The sequence below is a fragment of the Melanerpes formicivorus genome, unplaced genomic scaffold, assembly GCF_026170545.1.
Source record: "Melanerpes formicivorus ecotype bairdi unplaced genomic scaffold, bMelFor1.0.p_v2 SCAF_17, whole genome shotgun sequence".
In the NCBI taxonomy this organism is placed as follows: domain Eukaryota; kingdom Metazoa; phylum Chordata; class Aves; order Piciformes; family Picidae; genus Melanerpes; species Melanerpes formicivorus.
This window is the reverse complement of record NW_027142369.1, coordinates 10,269,862-10,297,261: the sequence shown is the minus strand read 5'-3', so window position 1 is coordinate 10,297,261 and position 27,400 is coordinate 10,269,862. Positions and strand designations below refer to the sequence as shown.

General features: G+C 43.5%; 1 protein-coding gene across 4 annotated transcripts in view; it reads left to right on the top strand.

Annotated features, from left to right (window-relative positions):
* The window catches only part of LOC137446378 (nesprin-2-like), a 190,285-nt gene that overhangs the window by 154,540 nt on the left and 8,345 nt on the right, over nt 1-27,400 (top strand). For 2 of the 4 annotated variants that reach the window (XM_068148919.1, XM_068148915.1), the window contains 12 exons: nt 294-460; nt 12,787-12,949; nt 18,071-18,258; nt 18,386-18,536; nt 19,022-19,204; nt 20,506-20,643; nt 21,533-21,727; nt 22,541-22,823; nt 23,171-23,239; nt 24,034-24,170; nt 24,992-25,148; nt 26,753-26,964. In XM_068148919.1, the coding sequence (XP_068005020.1) occupies nt 294-460; nt 12,787-12,949; nt 18,071-18,258; nt 18,386-18,536; nt 19,022-19,204; nt 20,506-20,643; nt 21,533-21,727; nt 22,541-22,823; nt 23,171-23,239; nt 24,034-24,170; nt 24,992-25,148; nt 26,753-26,964 (2,043 nt within the window). The remainder of the gene's footprint in view (nt 1-293; nt 461-12,786; nt 12,950-18,070; nt 18,259-18,385; nt 18,537-19,021; nt 19,205-20,505; nt 20,644-21,532; nt 21,728-22,540; nt 22,824-23,170; nt 23,240-24,033; nt 24,171-24,991; nt 25,149-26,752; nt 26,965-27,400) is intronic. The other 2 variants (XM_068148916.1, XM_068148917.1) reach the window with 2 other exon arrangements.

Genomic DNA, 27,400 nt, shown 5'->3' with positions numbered 1-27,400 from the left:
TTTTCCATTGAGGGATTTGGTTTTTTTAGGGGTTTGCTTGTTTGTGTGTTTGTTTTGTATTGGTGGTTTTTGTTAGGGTTTGGGTTTTTTTGTTTTGTGTTGTTTGGTTTGGTTGGGTTGGGTTGGTTGTCTGTCTGGTTTTTTAAGTTGAAGAGTTTTACATGCTAAGTTAGAAACCTCAGCCTTTACAAGCCAAATCTGACTTCACATCACATACATGGAAAAAGAAACAGTTTTGGATTGTTTGTGTTGTTTTGTCCAGGAATTAAGCAATGTTTGTTTATATTTGTCAGGATTGCATGGAAGAAATAAACCTGTTCAGTGAAAATAAGATCCACTTAAAGCAAATGGGCGATCAGCTAATCAAGGCTAGCAACAAAAGCAGAGTTGCAGAAATAGATGATAAACTCAACAAAATCAATGATCGCTGGCAGCATCTCTTTGATGTCATTGGAGCACGGTAAGAAAATTATTTTCAGTATTTCATATGAATTATGCCAGAAGCTGGTGTCCTTGACCATCAGAAACAGACTGATAAATTTTCCGTTCTGTTGAAATTAACTGAAGTTAATGTGGTTTTGTTAAGACTTCTTGCTGTACTAAGACATCAGATGTCTTACCTTATCTAATGGTAGAGAACAGGGTGTAAGAATTTCTATAACACCTAATTTTAATCATGGGAGTAATGTAAAAGGAGGAGTCAAAATTATTTCTCTGTTACATGTGTTGAATTGCAACTTAATTTTAAAGCAGTATGGTAGGAGTTAATTTGGGCTCTTCAGGAGATCTTCTGTTTTAAGATAGGCCTCTATTTTCACCCTCTGAATGCATGGAATTTGCAGATTCCTGGTCTGTCTCTGTAGACAGTCAGATGTGTATAATGATAATGTTCCTTTTTACATTCAAAAGTGTATGCAGTTGCACTTAAAATTAGTGCTGTCTCCTCAGTCATCTTTCCTAAAAAGCTGAAGCACCATACTATAAACTGTTGGTTTTTTTTTTAAATTCATGATCTTCTGCATGATGATGAGATGAAAAGTACTATCAGTTGAAATTAAAACAAAAGCCTGCATACTCTAGGCAACAACCTCTTAAAGGATTAAACATTTATTACACTTGACAGAGTTAAGAACACCGTGATCATTTTAATATTAGCATGACTGAGATTATCCCATTTTACTATTATCACTGAGTCTCTACCACAGCTTGGAAGAAGGATGCTGTCTTGGTCTCACCACTTGACTGAGTGTGTTAGTAATCCAGAAATAATAAAGCTAACACAAATTAGTGTTGGTCTAACTGCCTCTCTCAAGGTTTTGTTGGCCTGTAACCCTTCTCTCTGGGCCTTCAGAAGCTCTCTTGCTCAGTTAACATTTGGGATAGATAAGGCAGGTGGTTGTGCCCATGACAATGCAGTGCTAAGCATGCTGGATCTTAATCAGGAACGAGATCTGAATTAACGGTGACACATGAGCCATGAATGATTAAGCAGAAGCTGCTGTCTTAACATCTAACACTTTGCAGATAGTCTTGCAGTGGCTGTCTTAAAGTGTTGTATTTGATCTGTTGCAGGAAAGAAAGCTTCACTTTTATAGCAGCACTTTTTCTGTTCTCATGGTGACATGCAACTTTTAAAGCACTTTACTGATCGTATGTGTTCTGCTGCATGTTATTTTTTAATTGTAGCAATTTTTTAATGGAGATTAATACACACAATTTTGAAACGGAGATAAACATGGCACATTTCCCATCTTTAGGGAAATATGCTAAAGAACTGATGGGATTTTTAGAGAGAGAGATCCCTTAGTCAAGATTTTTCCTATCTGGCATGTTTTAAATCTTGACCTTCAGATAAGTGTATGGTGGTGCTTTGAGACATTGATATGGATTTGCCCAAGGCATCAATGTAGCTCCCAGTATTGGATATATATAAAGTGAATATTGCAGCTACTGGTGAGTTGGCTTTATGAGTGGTCCTGTGTTCTTAACTACAAAAGATCTGCAACATGCCAGATTCTACTTGTGATTTCCACCAATTCTGCACTCAGGACTAGTGTAATGAATGGGAAGGGCCTAACAAGATGTGGTTTTAAGCATCTCCTTCAGAGGTCCAAGGTTATCATACAGCCCAGTGAACTCTACTGGTTTTGGATTTAATACTAATGGATGTTCAGTGTATTGCTGTGTATTGCTGTGTTTTGCAGCATGTGTGTAACATATCTCTTCCCTCATGTAATCTACCTCACATGATCTTGGTTCACAGCTCAGCTGTTCTTGGCTGCTCAGTCTTAAATAACTACCAGGCTGGACACTCACAATAGAATCTGAGTATGGTCCTGTGAGGTTTTTCACCCTGTTTACAACCTTTCAACTTCCCTTTTTGAGATCCCTGCTACAGTAGTGGTTTGCCATTGACATTTGAATTCTGAAGGAACTAAGCTAGGGTTCAGTTGACTGAAATTTCCACCTCACTTACAGGCATGCATTGTGGCACTCAAGAGGAGGCTTGTCCTATGTTTCTCAATAGGTTCTCTTAAGCTCAGACAATGGGGAGAAGACAGCAACTCTCCCTATCACAGATGTGTCACAATTTGGGCCTCTTCGTGGGGGAGTGTAGCAGAGCAAGGAGCCTTGGGCTGGGGACAAGACGACCTGTGAGCATGGGTTGTGATGCCTCGTGCTGATAGACCTTCTCCTTCCTTTTTACTTTGCTTTTGCAAAAACAACTGTGTTGAAAGAGCACAATGAAAATAGAGTGGTGGCAAAATTGATGGTGACCTTGTTGCATGAAGCTATCACAATCCAGACATCCTCACACAGTCTCAAACATCTGCCATCACCAGATGGTTTCCAGTTTCATTCAATGGATAGAATGAATTTGCTCCAGGGAGATTGGAGCCTGTAGGACATAGTACAGGGGCTATGCACCCACTGCTGCTTGGCAAAGAGAGATTGCAGTGCTGCAAACTGCTGTTGGGGCAGCAGCCCCTGATGAAGCCCTTTTTATTGGACACTGCTTCATTTCTTGGGGAAGGTAAAAGAGATGGAGGAGATGCTTCAGGGCAGGACTACCAGAAGGCCTTGTAGGCAGTTGAATGCTTCCTGGAGGGAAATGAGTCATTTTGACTGTGGTGAGGAGGCAGGCTTGTTGGAATTCAATTTCACAGCATCTCTGTGAAATTAGGTGGCAGGTCTGCTCCTGGCTTTTAAGATCAGTAGCTGTGGCAAGTAAATTAAAGTGAAAATTTTCTGTGTTTTTCCTTGCTGAGTCTGCAACCACTTGAAGCTTTTTTGACAAGTATTGCAGCTTCAGCACTCTAGCTAGCTGCTGCCTTTATTCACACTTGTGGGTTCACCAGAGCTCACTGCACTGCTTCCCTGGCCCTCAGTGGCTGTATGTCACAGGTACTAGGACCAAATATCATGATATCTTCATGGCAGGCCAGGACTTGGGCAGTGAGTAAATTACAGAGCCATGCAGTGCGTCGGAGCAGCAAATGTGCATTGAACAGCTGTGCGTTGGAAGCCAATCCTCTGCTCTGGGCACTGGGTTTCTCTAGTAGACAAGCACTTTGTGATTCTGTGCTTGAAGGGTATAAAATAACCTGTATCCACAAAGGAGTCTAATTGAGATTTATAGCCAGGCTTCTGTTGTCCCCATAGCTGGCCCTGAAACCTGAGTGACGCTTTATGTTTTCTGTAGAGCAGCGTATGGCTGTGATGCCAACATGAAACCAGATCGGTCTCAAGTCCATTTATCAATATAGGGCATTCTTCCTGATAGCTTATTTCACTATTTTAAACCAATAACTGTCCTGAGACAGATGGGCAAATTAGGTGAGCTCTCCATTTAGTCCTTCAAAAGATTCTCTTAGTTCATGGTGACAAGCTCAGATTTGCCATATGGCTGTGCTTGCAGGACTTAACACTTTCATTGTATGCCTGTTCTTGGCTTGTGTGGTGACAAAAGCTTTGCTCCATGCATTGCAGTCAGAGAGTGGCTTGGTGCAAACTTGGAAAAGTCTCAAAATGTTAATTCCCTTGGGATAGAGTAACCATTAAGACATTAGTGTGCCTGGAAAGGAGAACAAGTGAATTTCTGTCTAACTCAGAAGATACTCTTACCAGAGAAGGTCTTGTGCTGAAGTCTCTGTTGACAGAGGGAGAAATACAAACATACTAACAGGCAGAAAGAGAGCATTGTGCTGGCTGTAAAAGTGGACATAGAAAATCTCTTGCTTTTGTTCTCTCATCACTTGCCTCATAGCAGCACTCTGCCAGAAGAAACTTCTCCATGCTTACACATAGACCCAAGTGAAGGCCTGAAACAGCAGGAGAAGGAGTGCACAGGCTGCACATAAGTGGTAGATAGCCAAAAGCCTGTGGAGTGGGATTTACATGCCCAGCATGCCTTGGAGAGCACTCCCCAGCCATGCATTAACTGGCAAGAGGACTATGTTGAGCACAGCCTTCTTCCTCAGTATACTTTCCTGGCCTGTCTACCACTGATACTAAGTCCATGCTTTGCTTCCCACCCCAGCAGGGAGGTGTTTGCCTTCTGTGTGGCTGTTTGCACAGTGCAGGAGGATATCCATGTGTTATGGTGGTAGGGTGTCTGCACATCCTGGGCTTGTGCAAAGCATTTAATGCTTGAGCCTTCATTACAGCCACCAGCTTCATTGGGGGCTGTCTCTGGCAGTTTTGGGTCTACAGACTGGTCTCTACAGTAACAAATGCTGCATTCCTGTACCTCAAAGCATCTTACAGCTCTTCTCACTGCTGCAAAGCTGTAGAAAGGGGATGCCATTTCTCAGATGCTCTGGCTGTGGGCACACTGTAATGTGTTTTCTTACTTGGTGGATCTGGTCTATGTTTTGGAGAAAGGCACTTTTTTGTGTATGTAGCAAGGATGGGTTCAAATTACTGTAACCTTTAATGCAAGGAAACTAGCAAGGCCAAATGTGCCTGCTCATTCTTCTTAATGTGAATCCTTGGCAGCTAGGTCTACTGCCTGTGTTCACAAGCTGCCAGCCCTCATTGCAGGATCCAGGAATCTTAAACTGCCATAACTAAAGTCACCCCCCTTCTTTATCACATTGAACTGAGAGACTCCAAGTGTTTACAGCAGATTTCCTGCTTGCCACTGCTGAAATTCCCAAACAGCCTGACACCACTCAGGTTGCAGTAAAATGGGAAGGAGTTATTTTTCAAGAGATATCACCTTGTGCTAAGCAGGGGTTACATGGAGGTCTTATTGGGGAGCTCCAGTTAGCCCCTGCGCTGTGCTTCTCCTTCCCTTCTGTCCCCTCACTGTCACTGGGCTGCCCCTATAGCTGCAGTAGGCCCCCAGCTTGGTAGGTGTGGGAAGGGAGCAGGTTTATAGCACCTCTCAACTGGTCTCTGTTTATTTTTCTATCGCATTTCTTACCCTTAGGCAGGGTAGACCCATCAGGTACCACATGTCAGCATGTAGTCTTGCCCTGGCAGCTTCAGGCAGGCAGCCCACAGTCAATGTGAGTGCACTCCAAGTTCAAAGGTCTTCTTAAATTGCTGCAGATTAGTACTGCATGGCAAGGGAAGCAAAGTATAATGCAGGGAGGCCCCTGTGTAAACAATACACTCATGTTCAACAGAATTGTACAGGTTTGTCATTGTAAAATCTCAATTCTTGTATTTATTTTGGTTCAACAACAACAACAAAAATCTGGACAGCTGAAATCTCACTCGCCTACTGCCTGCTTTCTTTCCATGTTCTCCAGGCTCCCTGTCCTTCAGGGATTATGCTTCTCTGCAGTGCAAAAGCTGTGACAGAATTCATTATCGTATCAGGCAGGATGGTTGGGCTTATTTTGGTTATGCAATGTGTGCTGGGAGCAGGGGGAAGCTGGCAGTGCAAGGGGAGTCTCTGGGTACTGCACACTGTCGCCATTGCCACTATCTGCTTGGCTGGCTGGGAGGGTTTTTTCCCTATTTTCTGTTTTAGACCTGGTATTTCAAACATGGTTTTGATCCTCTCCAGCTCATAATCAGGCTAAACTGCTGAGGTGACTGAGTGTGATTTACTCAGGCAAACATCTGAAGCCCTCTCACAGTGGTGTCTTCCCAGGCATTTTTTACCCTAACATGTATTGAGTGTGAGCGATTGGCAAGCCAATACAGGTCTGCAGAAGGCTATCTGAATACTGAAAACCCTTTAATTTCAAATTAACGTCTTGCATTTTTTTCTAGGATTATCATAACTTCTTAATTTTTTCCCCAAGATTGTCTGGGTGGGGAGTGCCTTTTAATCCGAGGTTCTCTGACTTCCGCCTCTTTTTTCCCACCCCGTGATCTTTGGCAGTCATAACACACAGAAATCATGACAGTGTGTTTTTCCACAAACGAATGATAGCATAAAAGAAGATTAGGGGCTATTTTGTCCTCCAGCAAAACAGGCTACTTGCACTGGGAGGCCTTCCACCAGCACTAGAAGGTTGAGAAGGGGACAGGTTAGTGTGTGGGAGACTTAATTCGCCCTTAAATACCTGGGATATAATGGGAAAGGCGAGCAAGAGGAATACAGGGGAAGTAAGGATAGATCCGTGTGCGTGGTGCCTGTGCGTGGATGTATGTGTTCTGGTGGGGTTTTATTGGGTTTGCTTCAAACTGACTCTGCTGCAAGTCATCCGGGGCTGAGGCTCCAATCCCTCTTTGGCAGCAGAAATGAACACCTCATTTACCTTTTTCACTGCCGAAGCCTCCAGCCTGCAACCTTTTTGTTGCCAGCCGCTCGCAGCTGCTGGCCGTGCCCTTCTTGGCGTGCTAATTCTCTTATGTCAGAATAAAGCTCTCGTGGGCTTGTTCTGAGGAGGGATGCGGCCGTTTGCCAGGTAAAATACCAACCCAAGACGTAGAGGTTAAAACTAGGGAGAGCTAGAGAGTCTCCCCAGCTCGGAGGGTCGGGGAGGACGACTGAGCCTCCCCCCGACGCGAGATGCTAAAGCGGCGAATAAATAGGGCATCTGTGGAGGAGGGGTTTCCTCTTCCATGCCTGCCGTGGTCGTACAGACGGTCCCCTTGCAGCTTGGGATTTGCAAGCTGAGGAATGGTTTTTTCTTGCGAATCGTAAGTGCCATGTTGGTGAACGGACGCGGGTCTGGTCGGGGTGGGTTTTGTTGGAGCAGGCATCGCTGGCACGGCGGGGAGGGGGAAGGGCACCGATGCAGCAGTGGCTCCCTGCAGTTCGCCTTGGTTAAGGGGCTGAGTGGAAGACGCCGTGTGTTAGCAACAGGAATAGAGCTCCGCGGCCTCTCGCTTAAATTCAGCAGGGTTTTGGCAATTTTGCACCCGAGGTAGAGATCGGTGGAAACCTTTTGGAGCTGGCAGCAGGGTACGGCGAGAAAAGTCTCCTGCGGCACACCCGCTGCGTGCCCTGCTCGCTGCACTGGCACAGCCCAGCACCGGGGCTCCGTCATTGTGCCATGGCCGAGCGCTGTGCAGAGAAACCTCCCTGCTTTTCTTAGGAAGGCCTAAAATTTGCGTTTGACATCACCTTTCCCGATCGCGGGGTTTGGCCCTCACAGGGTTAACCTCCCCCTGCAACTGACTGAACAAAGGTTTCTGTGCTGTGCATCTCATTTGCCTTACCGGATTGTAAACAATCCTATCAGCTGGCAGGGCCATTCCGGCTCCCTTGGTTAAACAGAAATGGCTCTAGTGGCTTTTTCTGGTGACAGTTGTGCTTGTGAAAGAGAGTCAGGAATATGCATAAGGATGTTCTTCATTCCTTCAGACGCTAAAATCTGCATGTTACTTTATATTTTCTTTGAGCTTCCCTGTGTCTCTTTTTTTTTTCCCCCCTGCAGCATTTTGACAACTGGTGCAATGCAATTGGCAGGCATTTTGCAGTTCTTTTGTGTGGATAATTTCAGTCAACCTGGAAGTGCCTTCTACTGCTAGATGCTTCCCGGGTAGTTACTACAAGACATTCTGTCTATAAACGGTCCAGCCTCAACCAGCTTAATGCATTTCTCTTGTAATTCAATACTGGCAACTTCATTGAGGGTATTAAGACCTAAATCCAATCTCGAGTCAAGTCAGTTAGTCCTTCTGTTCACTTTTGCAGCCAGCTATTAGTTATAATCTGCTAGTTATTGTTCTTTTTCTGCCACTTCTGTTTTGATATAAAGCTTAAGACATGTAGAAGCTGTCTTTGTTTGGCTAATCCCAGGCATTTTATGCGTCTAAACACTGTTTTGAATCAGGGTATCTTTTAAGCTGGACCTTGTGCAAGAGGTGTTTGGGTTTGGGGTTTTTTTTAGATTAGTGGTCACATTTGTTGGGGGATTTTTCTGGCATTTGTTTGGTTGCTTGCTTGTCTGTTTCTTGGTTTGGATATTTTTTATGTTGAATGGTGGCAGGTGAGTTCTCATTGGATAGGTAGTTTTCCCTATTTGACCAAATAACTTGAGAATTACACTTTGTAGAGAAAGAGTTCAATCAGCTGTGGTGGCAGCCTCTACCACCTTCTGTGTAAGCAGGAGAAGCTCATTTCCTCTGCTGCACTTGAAGTTTAATTGCTGTTAATTTGCTGTGTGTTGGGTGATGGGTCACCTGAAGATAAGGGGGGAGCTCTTGCCCCCAGGGTTAGTGACTTTCTTTGCGCACCCACACCCAGCTCCCAGGAGGCCTGTCTTTCCAGCTCTTTGCACCTCAAAAGAGTTTGTGAGGCTTCTTTAATGCAAAGAGCAGATAATTTGCAATACTTGAGATGTGCAGAAATGTATCTGAGAGTGGTTGTTGTAAAGTAGTGAGTCTATTTTTACATTTTTCTTTGAGCTGTAGCAAGAGAAAAGACAGTTCCCTGTGACTTCAGGTGCAAACTTGAGGCTGCTCAAGGAGAATTTTCAAAATTTTCATCATTTCACCTGTTGCTTCAGCACAGAACTGTCCCCCTTACCTTGAGCTCTGTGTCTGCTAACTGCCACAAGAGCACATCAACCAGTTTGAACATCTGGACAAGGCTGCCTTCGTATTTACAGCACTAATGTGAACTTCTCTTAGGTTCTTGTTCTTCCCTGCTTGCTTAGCTCAAGTTTGAGATGAATGGCTTAGAGCATTGTGGGTGTTTAAACGACTGAAGAAATGTCATATTCTACCCAGAATTTGTTAACAGATTCAATTACTTAATTACAATGATGTGTCTGCAATGGCAGTTGCTAGAAATGCAAGATCACCATACCACAGTGATCCTGTATTTTCTTCTAGTAACACCACTGTATGAAGACCCATATATTTATGGTAATATCTGTAACTTGAATTTTATGGTGATGTCTAAGACAAAATAATATTCTTGGGGGAAAGTTCATACCAAAAAATCTGTATTCTAAAATTGTTGCTTTTAAAATGTGTTGTCATTCATAGACACTTTTATTTATAATTTAATATCCCTTGGCTTTGCTTTGGACTTCCTTCACTATGTTCACCTACTTGTTACCCAGTATGCAGACTGAAGAAAGATGTCTTGCAACCCATGAATTCTTCTGTAATGCAGTTTCAGGATGGGAAGCAGGTAGATACAGACAAAGGGAAACAGGGACACAGAGATGATACTGAGCAGCACTGTAAGACATGATCTCAGCAGGTCAGCTGTGGCATCAGATGGTCCCAATACGTGCATCTCCTTCAAGTCACCAGAGGAATATTTCCAAAGCAGTAGTGGAGAATGTCATAGAATATGCAGAGAACAAATTGCCAGCGGATACTGTCCGGGGCAGTGTGGCAATCAAGCCTTACTGTCCTCCTGACTGGCCTTAAGTCATGCAGAGTTAACAATGCAACAGCATAGATGTTTGTCTCAGACTCTTTCACAGGCCTGGCTTTTCTAGCATTTCTTCTCTTTGGTGCTCAACATAGAGCCTACACTGTCCCATCCTTCCAGGAACAAGTGTTTCTGAGTCACCTGTCTAATGGATCATGTACCCTGGGGGAACACAGGCCCTGCTGAGCATCATGACCAATTAGATCCAAACTGACTGGTGAGACAGAAGCAGAGGATAGGGTGGAGGAAAATTAGGATACCTGAGTAAATTGCTGCCAGCCCATGATAGCACAAGAAAATGCTGTACAGTTATCAGAGCATAACATGTTCATTGAGTACCACTTAAAAGAAGCAGAACCAGGAGCAGGAAGAGTGATGTAGCTGTTGCTTGTTTGGGAGCCAGATGCTTTCTGCATACAGGGTTGAACTTGGCAAAGCTCTGAAAGAAGCGTGTTAAGGGAAGTGAGAGCAGCTAAATGCTTTTGACATCTGCTGGCTTCCTCTCAATCAGCTGCAGCAGTGGAAACCATCATCAGTGTAAAGAGGCAGAGGCAGCTGCTTTGCACTTTACACCAATATCAGTGGCTTTGCAATGCAAGGTGGGAACAGGATGGAGCACTGATAAAGGCCAAATCCATCAGGCTGTTTTGCAGGGTTGCATGAGCCAGACAAGACTGATTATACATTTTGGAGAGTGCAGTTATGAAATGCTTGCCAGAAGTCATAGTGTCAATCTGTGCTCTTCTTACCCTCCTTGTAAAACAACTGAAAGTACTGTCTGGTCCTTTTGGGACAAGAGGCAGAGGAAGGTGCTTCTCATGCTGCTAATCCATGTGAGACCCCAAGTTTGTTGCCCTTACTCTTCATGTTCACAATAACCAAGCAGACTGAACAAACAACTCAAGCAGGATCATTCCTACATTTGTTCTGTAAGTGTTTTACCTTAAATCAAGAGCTTAACTGGTGTACCTTTTTGATTACCTTAAGGTTGATAATAAGGTCAGAGTGGCATATTCATTATGGATTAGCTGTCTCATGTATCTTCTGTCACTGTGTCATATGCTGTCACAAGCAACTAAAATCCACGCGGTTACAGGCAGTTTGGACCACTCTCCTCTAAAACTTGGTGGGATAGTTTGGCAGCAGGCAGGATGGTGAGCCGGGAAACTCCTTGTTTTTCTAACAAGGAGCAGCAGGTCCTTTCCATAGAGCCAGCATCCAGGTACCTTGTCAGGGCACTTCTGTCTTGGTGTCATCTGTCATTGACTGCACTGAATGAGATTACATCCTCCCCACTCTTCAGTCCTAGCTTGCACAATATTAGAGTTGCCAAATGCATTGAGATTTGTCTCTGATGCCTCAACAGTCCCTTGCATTTTGAGACATGCAGTGATCCCCTTGTACAAGCTGCCCTGCCAGTCCCAGCTGCTGCTTTTGTTTAGCTGGTGACAATTCCCAGTCACGGTGGCTAATGAATGGGAAATGTTTTGACCTTTTCACAATGCATACTTTTAACATTTTGCGCTGCACTTGCCTTAGATATTGAGGCTTATCTGGGTAGTTGCTAGACCAGGCAGTAACTTAGGGTTTAATTTGGAAATATGCATTTAAAAAAATCACTTGCAAGGCCCAAAAATCCATTCCAAGGTACAGGGACAGGATTAGACATCAGAAGGATGCAAGAAGCCAGAAGGACAGCACAGGAAAGCAGTGTTGGCTAAGAGGTGAATTCTCCCCAGGATGGGGATGGGATGATGTCACTTACCTTTAGCAATGTTGATGTTAATAGTACTTCAGGGTAGACCACTGAAGTTCATGGAGAGAAATACATCCCTTTTTTGGTACAGTTCATCTTATCGTCTGATCCAGGTTTTTAGGACATCATACGGAAATCGTGATCCAGATTATTAATTCATTTTTTCTGCTATTAACTGCCAAGGCCCAGATGGCAAGCTGCACCATCCATCTGAAATCAGAAAATGTGTTACCCCAGTATTGGGCTTTTATTGGGAATTACAAGAAATTAGAATGTCAAGGAAAGATGTGAGAGCAGTGAGGTAGTTTAGCAGATGTTTCTGCAACATGTGGGGACGGAGTTGCTCAAATGTTCAAACACACTGCTTGGATAATATGAGAGGCTGATAAGGGGTTTTGACATAGGAATATGCCATAAAGGCTGGAAATAAAGAGAAGATGGTCTCCAGTTTGAGGGCTGTGAAAGAGAAGGTTGTCTGCAGTTTGAGGGCTGTGCTACAAAGACAAAAGTAAGCAGTCTTGATGGTTCTTTTGCTTGTACAGTGCACAACACTCTCTAGCTGTTGGATATTCTCCCTCTTCAGGATTGCCTTCCCTCCCCCCCCAACACACATTCACCCACCAGGAGAGTGGCACATCTCCACACGTCTCAGTCTGTTGTTTAGAAGAGCTCTGACTGTCATGGTGTTATATGTTCTATAGTGCACGTTGCTTAGGCCTTCTCCTTTCCTTTCCTGTTGGTACCCGTTTGCTCAGGGTGTTGGACCTGTGATTGGGGCAAAGTCTGCTTCCATTGGCAGAGCAGAACCTTGCTGATTATGGTGGGCCTGTCGGTTGCTGAAGAAGACAGTGAATGTAATTCACAGAAGAAAAATCAGACTGTAAAGACCCATTTTGGCTCAACTGCAGCATGTTATGATACAAACTCCTACTTAAACCAATGTCCATGAACTGATTGAAAAGCTCACTAGCAGATGAATGAGGCTACAAAAAATCAGTCTGCTCGTGCAGTTTCATTAAAACACTCACACAAGACTTTCCTGCGGCTGTAGAGCAGAGGCCTGCTGGGCCAATTTAGGTAGGTTTTCACTGAAACATGGCTCTGATTTACAGGCAACAGCTTGGTGGGACAGTAGGTGCTGCACAAGGCTTTGCCTGTCATCACCTTCTTCTAACATCATTTCCACTGATTGAAGATCTTTGTAACAAAATGTTCTTCCTGGTTTGCTTAGGGTGAAGAAACTGAAGGAAACATTTGCTTTTGTACAAATACTGGACAAAAACATGAGTAACCTTCGCACCTGGTTGGCCCGGATTGAGTCTGAGCTTTCCAAGCCTGTTGTTTATGACATCTGTGATGACCAAGAAATCCAGAAGAGACTGGCAGAACAGCAGGTGGGAAATAGCAGCAGCCAGAGTAAATGAGTTAAAATGCTGCTGGTTACAGCTGCTCTGGGTTTGAAATCACCTGTTTCTTTTCTTTACCAAGGCCTTCTAACTGTTTGTTTTCCTGCATATTCCTGCCAAGATGCACTACCTGGGAAATTTGTATTTGCTTGTTCTAATTCCAGTATTGTGTTGGCTTACTCCACTTCTCCCTTTCCCCCTCCATCTAAGGAAAGCATGCTAAACATTAACAATAAAATTTTACATTTCATAATTTGCTAAGTACAGTAGACATCACAAGGGTCCAGCAGGGCACCAACCATGGGTAAAATCCACAAGAATGACTTAGGTTGACAAGGCATGAATCACAGAATGGTAGGGATTGGAAGCGACCTCTGGAGATCATCTAGTCCAGCTCCCTTGTAGGTTCTCTTAGAGCAGACTGCACAGAACCATGTCTGGATGGGATTTCACTATCTCCAGAGGAGACTCCACAACCTCTATGGGCAACCTGTTCCAGTGCTGTCACCCTCTCAGTAAATAAATTTTCCCTCATGTTCAGATGGAACTTCCTAGGTTCCAGTTAATATCCATTGGCCCCTTGTCCTGTCTCTGGGCACCACTGAAAACAATTTGGCCCCATTCTCTTGATGCCTTCCCTTTAGGTATTTTTAAATATGGAGAAGATCTTCTCTGTCTTCTCAGGCTAAACAGCCCCTGGTCTATCAGCAGTTCCTTATAAGAGACATGCTCCAGTTTCCTAATTATTATCTCTGTGGCCCTCCACTGGTCTCCCTCCAGTAGTTCCTTGTCTCTCTTGAGCTGGGGTGCCCAGAACTGGAAACAGTACTCCAGAAGTGACCTCACTAGGTCAGAGTAGAGTAGAGGGGGAGGAGAGCCTCCTTTGACTTGCTGGCTGTGCTATTCTTAATGCACCCCAGGATACCATTTGCCTTCTTGGCCACAAGAACACATTGTTGGCTCATAGGGAATTTATTATCCCCCAGGACTCCAAGGTCCTTCTCCATGTGTGCTTTCCAGCAGATCAACCCCTAACCTGTACTGATACATGAGGTTATTCCTCCCTAGGTTCAGGACTCTACATTTACCTTTATTCAGTTTCATTAAGGTCCTGTGCACCCAACTCTCCAGCCTGTCGAGGTCTTGCTGAATGGCTGCACAGCATTTCGGTGTATCAGCCACTCCTCCCAGTTTTGTGTCAGCAAACTTGCTTGAGGGTACACTCCATCCCTTCATCATATCATGGACAATGTGTGGAACGAGACTGGACTCAGGGCTGGCCCCTGGGGAGCACTGCTAGCTGCAGGCCTCCAACTAAACTGTGCTGTTGATCACAACCCTCTGTGCTCTATTATTCAGCCTATTCTCAATCCACCTCATTGTCCCCTTATCTAACCCACACTTCCTAAGCTTACTCATGAGGATGTTATGGGAGGCAGTATCAAAAGCCTTGATGAAGTCAAGCTAGACACCATCCACTGCTGTCCTCTCACTACCCAGCTAGTCATGCCGTCATAGAAGGCTATCAGATTGGTCAAGCACTATTTTCCCTTGGTGAATCCAAGTTGACCACTTCTGATAACTTTCTTTTCCTCTACATTCAGAGATGATCTCCAGAATAAGCTATTCCATCACCTTTTCATGGATGGAGGTGAGGCTGACTGGCCTGTAGTTTCCTCGCCTTTTTTGAAGACTGGAGTGACATTGGCTTTCCTCCAGTCCTTAGGTACCTCTCCTGTTCCCCATGAGCTTTCAAAGGTGATGGAGAGTGTCTTATCAATAACGTGTACCATCTCCCTCAGCACTTGTGTATGCATCCCACTGGTGCCTGTGGGTTTATGGGTCCCTAGTTTGCCTCAACTATTTCTAACCCAGACTTCCTTGACCAAGGGAAATCCTTCTCCAGACTTGCTCTCTTGCTTCCAGAGTCTGAGATTCCTGAGGATCAGCCTTAGCAGTCAAGACAGAAATAAAGAATGCCAGGTCTCCTGCAAACTGGCTGTGACAGATTTAAGTATTGCCCTCACCGGTTCATTTCTCTTCTCCTCCCTGCAGACAGCACAAGAAGCTTGGCAGAGAGGGCTCTTTGAGCTTCAGAGGGTGAACTTGTGCAAACATACCCTTGACTGAGGCCTGATCCCCTCAGGGTTGGGTGAGATGGTGCATGAATTCTACTGAGGCATGTGAATCAACCTAGCACTGTTGGGTGCTGGTTTAGTGTGTGTAGGCATTTATTCTAGACAGTGGCTTACCAGGGGGATCTTTAGGACTTTTGCTAGTTTAAAGCATTGGGCACAGCTGAATATGTCAACTATCCCAGCCAAGTGGAAGCGTGATATGAGTTGGATAGTGCTGGAGTAAATTTCTCTCCCCAGCAGCCAGGGAAGGAAAAGGAATTTCTTAGAACTACAGATGTGGTGGTGGACTGTGCTATAAGTCTGCCCAGGTTTAAAGTGCCTCCCTGGAAAGGCTGAGAATTACCACAGCTGTCATCTGGCCTTTATGGTAAACAAGAAAATTTCCCTAGAACTGAAGATTAAGACTAAAGCTGTCAAGCATGTAACCTTTCTGGCATCTGCCTTAAAGAACAGCAAGGGATGTTCTTCCTATCCTCTTCATCTTCTCTTTCTCTGGCTGCTGCTTTCATGTCTAAGGTAAGGACCCTGAGTGATCCAGACCCGTGAGGGCTGCGTTTTGGTTGATATAGCGCTCCATTCACTCAGGTCCCAGACAACATAGGAAGGGCCATATGCTCTGCTACAGGAGTGGAGATGGCTTCCATTAACTCCACTTCAGGAGCTGTTGAAACACCAGAAGCCTTGGCTTAGTGCCTCTAATGGTTTAATCTGCATTGTGAATGGTACTATAATGTTTTTGGAAGTCTTTACTCCTCATGCATTTTCAAAGGCTGTAATGAATTACCAGGCAGAGCAGAATGTGGAACACAGAGGAATTGTGTCCTAACTAATTAAATTTTATTATCAACATTCAAGATTCAGCTTGCTCCAAGAACTGTCATTTGCTGCACAGAGCTACTTACTGCTTTGTTGCTTGGATTGTTTCAAACACAGACCTCTGGGCATCTCTAGACTCCTATAACTGTAATCCTTTATCAGGCTGATTCTGAGGAAACATTTTGGACTAAAAAAGCCCACAATAGGGGGGAAAAAAATTCTTTATCTGAATGCACAATTCAAAAAGATCCTTTCTGATTTTATCAGAAGAATTATTTCAGCAAGAGCAGAGTGACGGTGAGAAATGCACCCTACAGGCTTCTTTCATTTGACATCCTTGACTGGAGGAGCTTTACCTGTTCAATCTTGAATAATGACATGCATCCACAGAGATGTTTTGTGGCATGCTTGTTCAATTACAGGATAAAGATTAAACCAGAAAATACTAATTTTAAGATTCAAAGCTGTTTCATTATTGCAGAAGTCTGGTGGCATGTAGTCTGTGTAATTTCTCTGGGCCAAATTTAAGGGAAAAAAACTTTCTAGGGCTCGATGTATGTTCCTGGCTATGCTAATTAGTTTGTTGCCTTTGGCTCACTGTAATACAGTCAGGTTGTTTGCAGTAACAGCTTGGAAAACAGGAAGGATTCTGCACAGGGTTATTCCATAAGCATAATGAGATCATGCCAGCATCATTACCATAGTGCAAGCAGAGTTCATTTTTAATCTGTGGTACAAATTCTCATTTTCACTAATGCAGCTGTAAATCCAATCTAATTTATTGACTTCAGCAGAGTCTTTCCAGGTACCATTAGTGGAGTAAAGCATGCTTTCAGAGGTAGAGCCAGTGTTGAAGGGAAACTGCTGCCTCTTGCTCAGAAAACAGCTGTGAATCCCTATTACGTTGTCAAAATTTATGTTGGGTCTGCTTCTGGCAGTCTCTCATCTATGCAAAGATTTTGGCTTCTGCGTTCCTTAAAGCTGTACATTGCCACCAATCCCACAAGCCAAATTTGGACCATTTATGACTCAGTCCATCTTACAGGCACCCATGTAACACATCTGAAGGCTGCAACTGGGTGATATGCAGCCCCTTGCAGCTTGTAGACTTCTGGGAAGATTTTCCTTTAATTGCTTTGGTATTTCATAGCATTATAGAATGCATTGGGTTGGAAACTACTCTTGATGGTCATTTTGTCCAAATCCTCTGCAATGAGCAGGGATAAGCTCTGTTTTGTGTGTTTTGCAGGTTTTGTTTTGGGTTTGTAAGTTTAGAGCAAAACCAGTTCATCTGTTCACTGAGATCAGTAATACCATTTAATAGGAGTTCCTGTTCACTATTGTCAGTAAAACACTCATTTGTGTTTGTAGTTCTAGTGTTACTCAAGCAAAAGTTTCCACATCCTTCAGTAAGAAGGAAAAAAAATGGTTGAAAAAAGTGAAAATGTAGTGGACATTGTAATTTCATCAATATTTACAGTTGGTAGTGTAGAGAGCTGCTTTTTTAATTAAAAAAGGCAATACTGAGACAAGGGTTTGTTTTTCTTTTATCCAATTACGTTGACTTTAGGAGTAGCTAATAGGTGTCGGATGAAGGGTCAGGCTGTGATGGACATGCAGGCTCTGGAGAAGAAACCTGTAGTGTAGAGTTCTGCTAGACCCTATAAAATAGTCTGTTAAAACAGGAGCTCTAGAAGAATGAATACGTAGTGTAATGCCAGCTGCTGTTGTGCCATGCTTCATGATCACATAGTCACAAAAGTACATGGACTGTACTACAGGTTCCTGTCAAGTCTTACAGTGTCATAAACTGATACAAGACGCTGTCAACTTGTGCTGTCAAAATTACTAAGTGTATGTTCATGATGTGTGTTAAGGTTCGGACTTTGAATAAACATCAAACATTGTCTAGATTGTTAATGAGAAGATAGAGCTTTCACTGAGAAGCCAAAGCTGGACAGTCCCTTCTGTCCTGACCTGTCAGCCAGTCATCTGCACAGCTCATCCTGCAAGGCTGTTTTCTAAAGCTTAATAAGCTTTTCCTGACACACAAATTGCTCTTTCTCCATCCTTTGCAGCAATTTGAAAGGGTATGTTTGAAGTCCAGCTGAGTGTGTTGTCTTTCTTACTCAAGCTATTCTTTTGCCAATGGCAGGATCTGCAACGAGACATAGAGCAGCACACTGCAGGGGTGGAATCCGTGTTTAATATCTGTGAAGTCCTGCTACACGACTCAGATGCATGTGCCAATGAGACAGAGTGTGACTCCATCCAGCAGACTACCAGGAGTTTGGACAGGCGGTGGAGAAATATTTGTGCCATGTCTATGGAAAGGCGAATGAAGTAAGACTCCTTTTCTTACCCTTCTGTAGCTGTTGCCACAGGCTGAATTTTGAAAAAGACAAAAAGAAATCCGAAACGAATAGTCAGCTTGTGATAAAAGCTTTTCATTCTTGCATCTCCCCCTCAGAATTGAGGAAACCTGGCGCCTGTGGCAGAGGTTTTTGGAAGACTATTCTCGCTTTGAAGATTGGCTAAAAGCATGTGAAAGGGTAGCAGCTGAGCCTAATTCTTCAGGGGTGCTGTACACACATGCAAAGGAGGAGCTGAAGAAATTTGAGGTGATTTTTTTTAACTTTTTATGTGCTCAGCAGCAGGCTTGAGTGATCAGACTGCTAAATACTCACTGTCTGTGTGAAATGCTCACATCACTGAAAAACACCAGTTTGGCAGTACTGATAGTGTAGACAGCAGAAATAATTTGGCTAGTGTGTGGCTGCCAGGTATCTAGCTGATTTATTTCTTCCCAGAATTCTTTTTAATGTGGAGAATCCAATGCTCTAACCTGACAAGATCCTGCTTGCAAGTTAGGAGATTTACTTTCTGTAGGCTTGAAACCTTTGTGGTTGATTTTTTTTTTTTCTCCTTCCTTTTTGTAATGAGCTAAGTCTGAGCAGATGATTTAAAATGAGTCCTCTGGATTTAATTTTGTGGTTGGAAGGTCTGCTTTTGAGGTCAGGACATCAATTTCTCTCTTGATGCATAGTATCACCCAGATCCTTTCTCTTATGAGCAAGGGAACTGAGTTCCTGGATGTGTCTTGCAGGCATTCCAACGGCAAATTCATGAACGCCTCACTCAGCTGGAGCTGATCAATAAGCAATACAGGCGCCTTGCCCGCGAGAACCGCACTGACTCAGCCAGCAAGTTGAAGCAGATGGTACATGAAGGCAACCAGCGCTGGGATAACCTCCAGAAACGAGTTGCTGCCATTCTCAGGAGACTCAAGGTAGTTGCACAGTGGGATGAGAGAGTGAAGATTGTTTGCAAGTGTCTGTAGGAAATAGCCAAGGGCAAAACACATACTGGAGCCACTGTCTTCCATTAGTTTTTGTCTTGAATTACCAGTGTACAAGAGCAGCTCTGGGAAGGTCACCAAGTATATGGCATAAACATGTCCTTGGTAAATGGGTTCTTGGTAGTTGAAGGATAAGGGAAGAACAGCTGGAAATTTTGGAAGGTGTGTTGCAGGCCTTACTGCTCCTTTCCCACTCTCTTAGCCAGTCTTATCATGGCTGGATGCATTCATGCCTTCGCACCTCTCCATAAATAAGAGGCAGAGAGGCCAAAAGGCACCAGTGCAAATATGATTTGGAATTTACAGCACAGTTCTGGTTTATGCCAAGTTATGATTCACCTACAAGGCTTTAAACATGGAGACATGAGGGAGAGGTAGCTCTTGCTGTGCTCTCTGCCTGATGGAGGAATCTTGTAGAAGAATGCCTTTTCAAGACTTCAGAGAAGTGTCCTGCTTGTTTAAGTGATCCCTGGGCAGATACTCTGTGCTGTGCCCTGGGGGAGACTTGTTACTACTTGATTTTGAAAAACAGAAGTGCAGCAAGCAATTGATAGGGAAAACTATTAGATCCCAAAAATCAGTGGATGAGGCTGTGGGAACACTCATGGGGTTTCATGTGTGCAGTTTGGAGGTGTTGTCTTTAGGATGTAACATGATTCCCCTCCTGGACAGTAAATCCACTGAGGGTAATGGGCACTGCAGGCTGCATGTTTGTTAGCAGCTTCTGTTGGAGGTGGCAGCAGAGAGAGCTCTTGGCTTCCACACCAAATGATACATCAGCTACAGTGATGGTCATCTATGATCCACCTTCTCCACTGTTTTACTGATTTTAATGTCACAGTTTTCATTAATGAGAGGTGGAGCTTGATTCCTTCATCTGGCTTTCTAACAGGTTTAGAATAACTTTGATGTTAAACCTGAGTTCAGATAACTATTAGACTGATATAACAATGCAGGAGAAGGTATACAGTGTGGAAACAAGAATATAATGCTGTAGAAGCATCCTGCACTGCTGAATTTTGTTCCCTCTCCCACACTAACATAGGACACTTTGTTCCAGCATCACTAAAGGAGGGAGACAGTTTTTATACATGGCATGGTGCCATTTGTGCCTTGTAGGTGCCTTTAAGATGAACAGCAGCTTTGAAACAAGACACTTTTCAGAGGGCTCCCATGACCATCTTTTTTAGTAGCTGAAGTCTTATAACATGGATTCCTTTTTTCCTATTCAGCACTTCACCACTCAGAGAGATGAGTTTGAGGGGACGAGGGAAAGCATCCTGGTTTGGCTCACAGAAATGGACCTCCAGCTGACAAACGTGGAGCACTTCTCAAAAAGTAACTTCGATGACAAAATGCACCAGTTAAACGTAGGTATCCTCGCAAAGGAGCTCTCACGAGTTGTGTAGCGGAGTCCAACTGATCCTATTGGACTTGCCTGCTCTTGAGAGAATCCTCCCTTCTGTGGAGCTGGACAACAGCCAGCATGTCTCTGTAGGGCTAGATTTGTTTCAAGACACTGGTAAATTGTTAAAACTTATCCTCTGTATCGAGACTAAACTGTACAGTATTTAAATTCGGATTTAGTGTTCAAGCTCAGTTCTATCCTGCCATATTCTCATAACACCATGGTATCTGTCCCAGAAAGGAGCACATGCAAGCTTATCAATAAAAGCTACATTCCTAAACTCAGGTGCTTTTTATTCTGGGGAGGATTTTTTATTTTTTAATTGTCACTAAGGTAGGATTTTTTCTCTCCTTTTTCAGCTGGGACTTTTAAACAGAAATAAGACAGCAAGCATGTGCAGTGATTCTAAAGAACATACTAGTTCTTTGCTACCTCTCGTATGCTTGTTTCTTTCTTCTCCCTGCACTGTAAATTCTTTTGGATTTATATTTACTGATATGCAAGCTGGAGGCCCAAGCAGCCAAATAAACCTTCTTGCTAATGAGAAAAAGGCTGTGTGTGCCCCACAGAAACAGATTAGCTGAACTCTCATATCATGATCCCCTGCAGGCTCAGGACACTGCACTCATAGTGATGTACACATGGGTAGAAAATGCCACTTTGCTTGGAATTGTAATCCTGCTAATAAAACAAATCTCTTAACCTCTTGAGAAAAAGATATTTACAAAATGAAATTGGACAGCAATGTCAGTTGCTGCTTTTCTTATGCTGCAGTGATCCAGAAAAGAAGGACAAACAGGCTAGAAAGTGACATAGCAGAAGTAATTATTTTTCTTGTGTATTCCAAACAGGGTTTCCAGCAGGAAATAACACTAAACACCAATAAGATTGATCAGCTAATTGTTTTTGGGGAACAGTTGATTCAGAAGAGTGAACCTTTGGATGCTACACTGATTGAAGATGAATTGGAAGAACTTCATCGATACTGTCAGGAGGTGTTTGGGCGAGTTGCCCGATTCCATCAAAGACTGACTTCAAGGCATCCAGTAAGAAGCTACAGTTGTATTGATGCTTTGGCAAGATTTTGGTGTTTGAACTGCAATCCTCATTGCTTATCCCTAGCTGCTTGATTGAGTAGCTTGGGCTCAAAGGGCTCAGAAGCTCCATAGTACTTGTGCCAATTTTGCTAAATCATTGTTGCCAGTCTTGTCTTCTTACACCTCTCCTTTTGGGATTCTGTTTGCAGAACCTGGGTAATAGCATGGAAGCAATTCCCGGGACTAATACTTAGATAGTAGTGTTTTGAGGGCACCAAAAGCTTTTTTGGTGTTTTTAATGCCACTTTCTTTAATTTCAATAATGTGCTTAGAATATCTGTGTATGGATTTGTTAGAGAGGCTCCATCTTGTCTGCATTCTTCTGAGAACCCTGAGTGGGTAACAGCATGCTTTTCATTTTTCACTGGGAACATTTAGATGATTAGCAGCTTGCTCTGGCTCAGAAAGAAAGACTATCTATTAGAAAGCCAAAATCTGCATGTAACTGTTCACCTGTGCCTGAGCATCATTTCATTGCTGGCCTGTGCGGTCTGTTTGGAGCTGGGTACCCCTCCTTGTAAACTGGAGAGAGATATTATAGTTGAGTGTATTGAAAGAGAGGAGGGGAGGTAGCTGCATGTATGAGGATTTGGCAAGAGGGAGGAGGCAGAAGTTATGCTTGTAATTTTAGACCCATGTTCTTCAATTACTACAGCTGGCTGCAAAACAGTCCTAGCAGTACTATGTGACTCAGTCATTAGCTCATTAGACAGTGGTGATCTACTGTGTTATTAATAGGCAATTATGTTTATTTATTCTCAGGGACTAGACGATGAAAAAGAGACCTCTGAAAATGAGACAGATCCAGAAGACTCCAGAGAAATTCAGAATGATCTCTGGCATAAGAAAGCAATCGGCGAGGGGCCCTCTTCAACACAGTCCCTTTGCCACCTTGTGCCCCCTACTCAAGGTCATGAAAGATCAGGCTGTGAAACCCCTGTCAGTGTTGACTCCATCCCTCTCGAGTGGGATCACACAGGTGATGTAGGAGGTTCTTCCTCTCATGAAGATGAAGAAGAAGCAACATACTACAGTGCTCTGTCAGGTAAGAACCAATTGTCAACTGTTTTGACATGGACAACTGCAGGATGGCCCTGTGTGGAAAGGGAGGGGGGACTGAGGACTTGCTCCCACTGTGCTTGGTTGGTTTTCAAATACTAGTAATAGAGGTGAGGAGTCTCATCTCTTAGGTGTCTTGATGAAGGGGATGTTATAGCCAAGCTTGTATTTTCAGAAACATAAGTGTTTTAGAAACCTTTTTAAGAATGTTGGTTGAAAACAGTACCAAGAACATATTTTGTTATTTGTCTTTGCTGTCCCTCATTGTTGCAGTTGTTTTTAATAGCTGGAAAACATTGAACAGTGAGGAAAATGACATTATTCTTTTTTCAGATGTAGAAATCACTGAAAATCCTGAGGCATATCTTAAAATGACCACAAAAACTTTGAAAGCATCTTCTGGTAGGCACCTGCTAATGCATGTGTCTGAACATGGCAATCTCCCTGTGCTGCACGCTATATTCCTCAACCTCTCTCATATGTAATGTCTGACTTCCTGCCTTGTGTGGACACCATGTCTCATCCTGTCATGGTGTTCTTACGCTGCAGTACTCACATGTACATTAGAAAGCAGTCAAGAACACACCATTTAGATTTTGCCTGGTAAATGCCAAGGTGGTTAACGTGCATTTCATACAACTGACCCAAAGTCTTTTGGTACTTTCTTGGTGGTTTGCTCTGGGCAGTATCACTTTTTGGGTTGTTTCTGAGTTTGATTGCATAATCACTGAAGGCAGTAGTTCCAACTCTGCAAGTATTTTGTGCTTTCTTCATGACAGAACCGTGTGTGTCCTGTCTGTTAAATCCAGAACAAATGTTCTCCAAACCAGGACACGTCTATACATGCCTCTGCCAAAATGTTTTGCAGATGTGTGCTAGTATTGTTGGATGCAAACTTTCCAAAACCACAGTGCAGCCTTTTATTTTTTGAATACTCATACCTGCATTCAAGCATTTTCCAGAAGAAAACAAAACGTCCCATAACTGCATGGCTCTCATCTCATTACCTTTGAAACACTGTTGATGTTTTGCAAATGTGCATGCTTTGCAAGGAAAGCTGCAATACTGTCATTTTTATGCCATAACTTGATGCCATTTTATTCAGAGCGCTTTCTAACTTAATACAAAACAACGGCTTCCTTGTGGACCTGGGATTTTGCACTCACAGCATATGGATTTGGTTTTATTTGTTTCAGGAAAGTCTGTTTCAGAAGCTCATCCTTGGCATTCTCCAGATAGCCCAGTCCGCAGGAAACACCGATACAATCAGGCAGAGATGGCTGGAAATGTGTTGTCTGGTCCAGAGACAAGTACTCCCTATAAGCCAGACTATGTGAGTTGAAGGTTCTGTGGGCACTGAACCAGCAGTATACAGTCTGTTGTTTGTTCCTGTGTAACACCATCCTCTTCCAGTATCAAGGAAGAGATTAGCTGTGGGGTAAATGTTCATGTTATGCAAAATCAGATGTTATTTCTGGTGGCTCAGGTAATCGGTGAAAGTCTGTATCCACTTGCTAAACAAAACTTCTGATCAGAGTCAGTATCTGGAGGAACTTAGTTCCTTTGTTGTCAGAGGACAAGTCTAGAATTTAACCCCCCACCAAGGAGGGAGTGTGAATACCCTCCCTTAATACTTCCCTATCTCCCTTCTCTAAGCAGACCACTTTGAAGGGTCCTTTTCTAGCATGCAAGGCACCATTTAATCTGCTTCTGGGTATTAAAATATGTGCCTCATTGGTACCTCAGCCTTGATGACTTGTTGCCAGTGGTGGCTTTGCCAGCAGCTGCTAGGCTCAGTGGATCTGGTCCAGTTGTCAGCACTCCTCCAGGTACAAGAGGAGCACAAGGTACTGTTGTTTGGCTGCTTTTGTCATACTTGATCCAGTCTAAGAGACTTGGAGTCAATATTGCCAGTACTCAGAATCCAAGAGCAAATGTGTATTGTCTAGCACATGTAGTGCAAAAGCAATTAATTTGCCATGTCCAGTCTTGTAATAATTAGCATCTCTATGGGGTGTGTTTATTTGTTGAGCCAGAATAAACTGTTAGCAAAGATGCAGAAACCCAGTGCCAAATCTGACATGCAGGAACTCAGTGGCATCCCAGCCACCCCAAAGTAGAACAGATGAAGTCTGATGGTTTGTTAACCTGCAGGGCTCACCCACCAAAATGTCACTGCAGGTGAAGCAGCTCAGCTCTACAAGCAGCAGCAGCACGAACAAGGAGAAAATTACATCTGCTAATGTGAGCGATGAAGAACCCCAAGATGACCAAGAGCTTGTGAATATAGCAGCTGCAGAGAAACAGCCAGGTACTGAGTATTAGGAGTGACTTTGGTGCTGTGGGGTTTGTCCTGGGACTCTGAGGGAGACAAAGCAGAGATGGCACAAAGGCAGCATGTTTGCTGTGGGAACAAAATAGAAGTGAACCTCTACCCTCTAAATTAACATACATTGGCAGGGTTTGCTGAGCTGCCTTCTTACTTGGTATTGTCCAACCCACGTTTACCCTTCTAAGCTTTTCCATTTTTCTACCAGAAATGAGAATTTTATCACTCATAATACACTTCTGTCTCTTTGCTCATTGGAAGAAATGAGAACAATTTTGCTTTTGTGTGATGCTGACTACTTCAGCTGAGAGACTTCTAATCAGATTTCAAAGCAGAGAAATGTGACTCTTCATCTAAAATAAGATTGCTTTATGTTCTGGGTTCAGAGCGGATAAGGTCTATGCACACAAAGCTGTGAGGGGCCCCACCCAGGACAGGCGATGGAACCAGCCAGTGGGATATTCAATACCACAATGATGTCATGCCACTATCTAAAAGGAGGGGTGAGCCAGCCAGGTGCCAGTCTGGGGACAGAACAGGACTGGACATTTCTGGAGAGCATGTTGTGCTTTGTGTCACTCATTCTATATATTACTTCATTAGTATTACTGTTACTTGTGTTGTTTCTTCTTGCTTTGTAATGTTCTATTAATCTCTTCGTATCCTAACCCATGGAGGAGGGAGCCTTTAGCTTCTGCTTTTCCTTCCTGTCCCACAGAGGAGGGATGTTGGGGAGCCAGTGTGGGAGTGGCTGCATGGGGCTCAGCTCCATCTTGGTCTAAACCACAACACCATATTTAATTTTCTCAGGTTGTGGTAGTCTATGTAACAAGATGCTACAGCTCCCACTTACAGAAATGTTTTGTCAAAGCTGGTAATGTCCTCTCTGCTTTGCTCTCTGCTGTGGTGCTTTCTTCCAAATGGACCAACCAGCTGCTTCTCTTAACCTTTTAGGACCTTGTTCCTGGTCTCAGGTGTTTGAGATTCTAATAATACTCTGTATCGTAAGCACAAAAATTAGTTGAGTGATTCTTAGACTGCTGCTATATATACCAGCTTATTTAGTCTGTCTCTGATCTCACAGATGGACCAGGGCTGAGTCACATGCATGGGAAAAATAGGAAAACCTCTGAGAAGTGCTTAGATGTACTTCAGAAAGTGTTAGTGATTGCACACTGGTGGCACATCCATCTCCTTTAGCACAGAAACAAGGAAACATAAACTCAAGTCCTAACTGCCTGATCACACTTGGTCCTATGATGAGTTTTGGTGTCTACAAAACAGCTGGGCTCACCAAATTCCATCTCCTTAGGTTTGTGCCATTCTTCCAAGTGAATGAAAACATCTTCAATTAATGTGGTTAAAATCCTGTGTGATATCCCTATGTGGATAACTTGAACAGCAATATGAAAGTTGCAGACTGCAGCATCTCAAGAGCAAATGTGTCTAGATAACAGTAGTACCTGGTAGCAATTATTTGGCCTTGAGTAGATTGGAGAACAATTTATTCATAAAACTCCTTGAATTTGTTTCTGCACTCTTCACCTTGACAAAGATTTAAATGTCGCTTTCTCTATCATTTGTAGGCATTATTGATAAGTGGGAGCTCATCCAAGCTCAAGACCTCAGAAATAAACTTAGGATGAAACAGAAACTCCAGCAGTGGCAGCAGCTCAGCTCAGATCTCAGCGAAGTCTCTGCTTGGCTTGATAAAACTGAGGAAGAGCTGGAAGAGCTGCAGAAAATGAAACCTCCAACCAGCATGCAGGAGTTGGAAGAAAGGGTCAAGAAATTGAAAGTAAGTTGTGGCATACTGAGAAGTGGGATTTCACGATGCTGATGCTCTTTAGCATTGCCTTTGCAGTCCTAGTGTCTGTCAGCAGCATGAACACTGATGACAGTGTGAGTCCGCAGGGGAGTTAAGTTGTCTCCAGCTAAGAGGACTGAAGAGGGTACTTAAGCAAGGTGCTTCTGTCTTCCCAGGTAGAGATTTGCAGGCAAAATGCCTGGGTATAGCAGGCAGCCAGACTGAAATCAAAATCTTTCCCTGTTTTCTTGCAGAGACACTTGATTCTCATTCTAACAAAATATTTCAGACCCAAACTTATCTTTTTAGGCTTTTTGTTTTAGAAAACAAACATGGAAAAAAACCATAAATGAAGGCTTAGACTCCAGATTCCATGGATCAGGCCTTGTCCTGTGGAGTCTGAGTATTCTGAGCTGTGATAGCAGCA